The sequence below is a fragment of the Aureococcus anophagefferens genome (genome assembly GCF_000186865.1).
Source record: "Aureococcus anophagefferens unplaced genomic scaffold AURANscaffold_7, whole genome shotgun sequence".
Classification (NCBI taxonomy): domain Eukaryota; class Pelagophyceae; order Pelagomonadales; family Pelagomonadaceae; genus Aureococcus; species Aureococcus anophagefferens.
In genome coordinates this window covers 150,822-153,504 of record NW_008705567.1, presented here as the reverse complement: position 1 = coordinate 153,504, position 2,683 = coordinate 150,822, and the positions used below count along the sequence as shown (strand labels likewise).

General features: G+C 60.4%; 2 protein-coding genes across 2 annotated transcripts in view; one reads left to right on the top strand and one right to left on the bottom strand.

Annotated features, from left to right (window-relative positions):
- Window positions 1–374: 374 nt before the first annotated feature.
- AURANDRAFT_53365 (hypothetical protein) lies at window positions 375–1,674 on the bottom strand (the record flags this gene model as incomplete). Its single annotated transcript, XM_009037775.1, has 1 exon — window positions 375–1,674. One exon carries the CDS (start codon window positions 1,647–1,649, stop codon window positions 375–377), a length of 1,275 nt encoding a protein of 424 aa, XP_009036023.1.
- Window positions 1,675–1,824: 150 nt separating this feature from the next.
- AURANDRAFT_63381 (expressed protein) overlaps window positions 1,825–2,683 on the top strand; it is a gene marked incomplete at both ends in the record, with an annotated part of 2,162 nt that continues 1,303 nt past the window's right edge. The window contains one exon of the mRNA XM_009038167.1: window positions 1,825–2,415. Coding sequence (XP_009036415.1) covers window positions 1,825–2,415 — 591 coding nt within the window. The remainder of the gene's footprint in view (window positions 2,416–2,683) is intronic.

The following is a 2,683-nucleotide window of genomic DNA, read 5'->3' as shown; positions in this document are numbered from 1 at the left end:
GACTCAAGCAGGGGGGGCCCCCCAAGGGCCCCCCCCCCCCCCCCGGCCAGCCGGGCGTTCCACCTGACTTGCCAGTGCCAGTGCCGCCTGAGTCCGAGTCACTCACTCGCATAGGGGACGGCCTCCCTTAGCGGCCTCCCTTCGGCCGAGGCGAACTCGCCTGGCCACCGGGAGGCGTGCCGCCCGCGGGCGCCCCGCCCGCCAGCAGGCCCTGCATGGCCGCGGAAGAACGAATGCGCGATGGTGGCTTCCACTTTGAGTTCCATTGGCGGCATCGGCTGTGGGCGCGAACGAGTCGATTCGCAACACTGGTTTGATTTAATGTTGGTCCGTTTACTAGTAGTCTGACCAGAAATATCGATCCGAGACGGATATTAGCGCTCGGGATAAAAGGGGAAACAATGCGGGCCATGCTCCTGCCAATCTTGCCTCGAGAGGTAGTTTTCGGGAATTGCGGCTAGTATGGCGGCTCCTTGAAAAGCGAGGAGACTGGGCTCGCTTGGATGAATGACACTGATGGAATGCGGCAATAGCGGATCGACCTCACGTTTTAAGCGGTCACAAAGGCCAGCCAGGCGTGAACCACCACCACAGAGAACTATGTGCCGTGAGAGTGGCGCTCGTAAGCGTGGGTTGACGTTGATGATAGCATCAGCAATGATTTCGTGAACTCCACACTGACGAAGACTGATGTCTTGGGGAGAGAAGAGGAGTTCGGGAACATAGAATCGCTCAGACTCAAGTCGCAGGAACTGGGGCATTGCATCTGTTGGCGTTCGTCGGCGGCGATAATCAAATTTAACCCCCTCCTCATGAGATTCCATCGATACAGCAGAGTGTGCGAGGCGCGCATAGCCTTGATCGATGCTTTTGAAGTCAGGAAGGACGTACTCCGCATAGTGCGGACCGGCAGCACCACGTTCGTGGGTTGTACCATCACATGCTGTAAGATCCTCTTTTGGTTCTTGAGATACAAAGCACAGGTGTTTCTTGAGCTTATCTAGGATTACACATTCGTTCGACATATTATATTGTCGATAGCTCACGAGATCACGGAGGTAGCCAGTCAGGAGCTGACCGCCGATATCTATTCGGCGTATCCCGCTTCGAATCGGAGACCCGGCAACGACTGGTGTTATGGTTGTAGCCGTGAGTCCGCAGTCGACAACGAGACTTGCCTCCTCGATATTTCGTGGCAGGATGCCCTCGCCAGGTGTTCTATTTCCCCGATCTAATTGTGCAACTGCCGCGGCAACGCAAAGCGGAGCAGCCATGCGGCAACGTCCCAGAAATTCAAAGTCCTCAAATAACACTTCGTCTGTTGTTTGCTGCACTGAAGGTGGTGCTAGGACTGACTCTGTCACCATCACCTTAGACTCTCTCGTCTCACATCCCACCTCGTCAAAGCATCGCTCCCAAATATCCTTTTGGCATCCAGCATTTACCAAGATTCCATGTTCCAGCGGTCTCGTCACTTCCAACTGCGCCAAATTCTTGATGCTGTGAATTTCGTCCGCAACCAGCACTCGAAGTTGCTGTCGCGGCCTCGCAGTGCAGTTCGGCGCAACAAATCGTGGCGATGTGTCACCACAAAACCCAACACGCACTTCATAGCTCCCGTTGTCCAGGACACACGGTAGAGCATCCATATAGCAGTGCCTTCAGCTTGGCAATCTTGGGCCTTGGCACGGCAACCCGCTTGGGAGAGCATGACGCCGAAGCTTTGCTTCTCGGCCTCGTACTCAGCCCATATCGAGTCGATTTGGGCGCGGATTGGCGCGGCGAGTCCGCACGTCCGAACGCCGAGCAGCGCAGTGGGCTTGCATGCCCTCGTTCTCGAGAACGCGGTGGGCCGGGGCAGCCCATTTTCGGTCCCGGAATTCTTCGACGCTCGCTGTGGGTGCACGATGGACTCCCCCCGGCAAGATGCGGTGCTTCGGGGCCGGCTCAGGGGTTGGCCTCGGCGGGGAAACACCGCGGGTGGTTCCAGAGAGCCGCATCGGACGAACCTGTGGCTCGATCGCGCTGGCGGGGAACGCGGCCGAATGCTGCTCGTCGGCAAAGGTGCACAAGGTGGCGGCCAGCGGACGCGGCACTTGGTCCGCGGCGTCGTGGGGGATGTGCGACGGCTTGCTGGGGCTGAGGAACGCCCGAATCGGCGAAATTGTCACTGCTCTGCGTGGTCCGGGCGTCGCGCGACGACGAGGTTCGCCAGGCCCAGCAGCAGCTCCTCGGGCATCTACGATGCCTGCTGGAGCCGCCGGAGACCACGACGGACGTGGGGGACCCGCGGGGCGCGAGAAACGGCATGCGCAGCACCCAGAACGACGCCTACGGCAACCTGCCCCTGCTGCCCCGCGCCAGCCCCGGCGCGGCGCGCGCGTTGCGCTTCCGAAGGAGCTGCGCGTACCAGCCGTAAGTCGGGGCCCCGCGCCACCCGAGCGGGGGCTGCGAACCCGCGCAAAACCGCGGCCGCAGGGGTCCGTTGTGCCGGCGCAGGGGGGCTCAAAACCCACCCACAAATCGAGGGGTTTTTCGAAGTGATTTTGTGGGTGAGCGAGGATTCGTGAAGTGGGTTGCCGCCCCAAGCCTTCAGGGGGGTCGGACCTCAGGCGAGCCAAGGGGCTGGTGGGCGGGATAAGAAAATACGACGGGCCCGCGCACGACGGTCCGGCCCCGGACG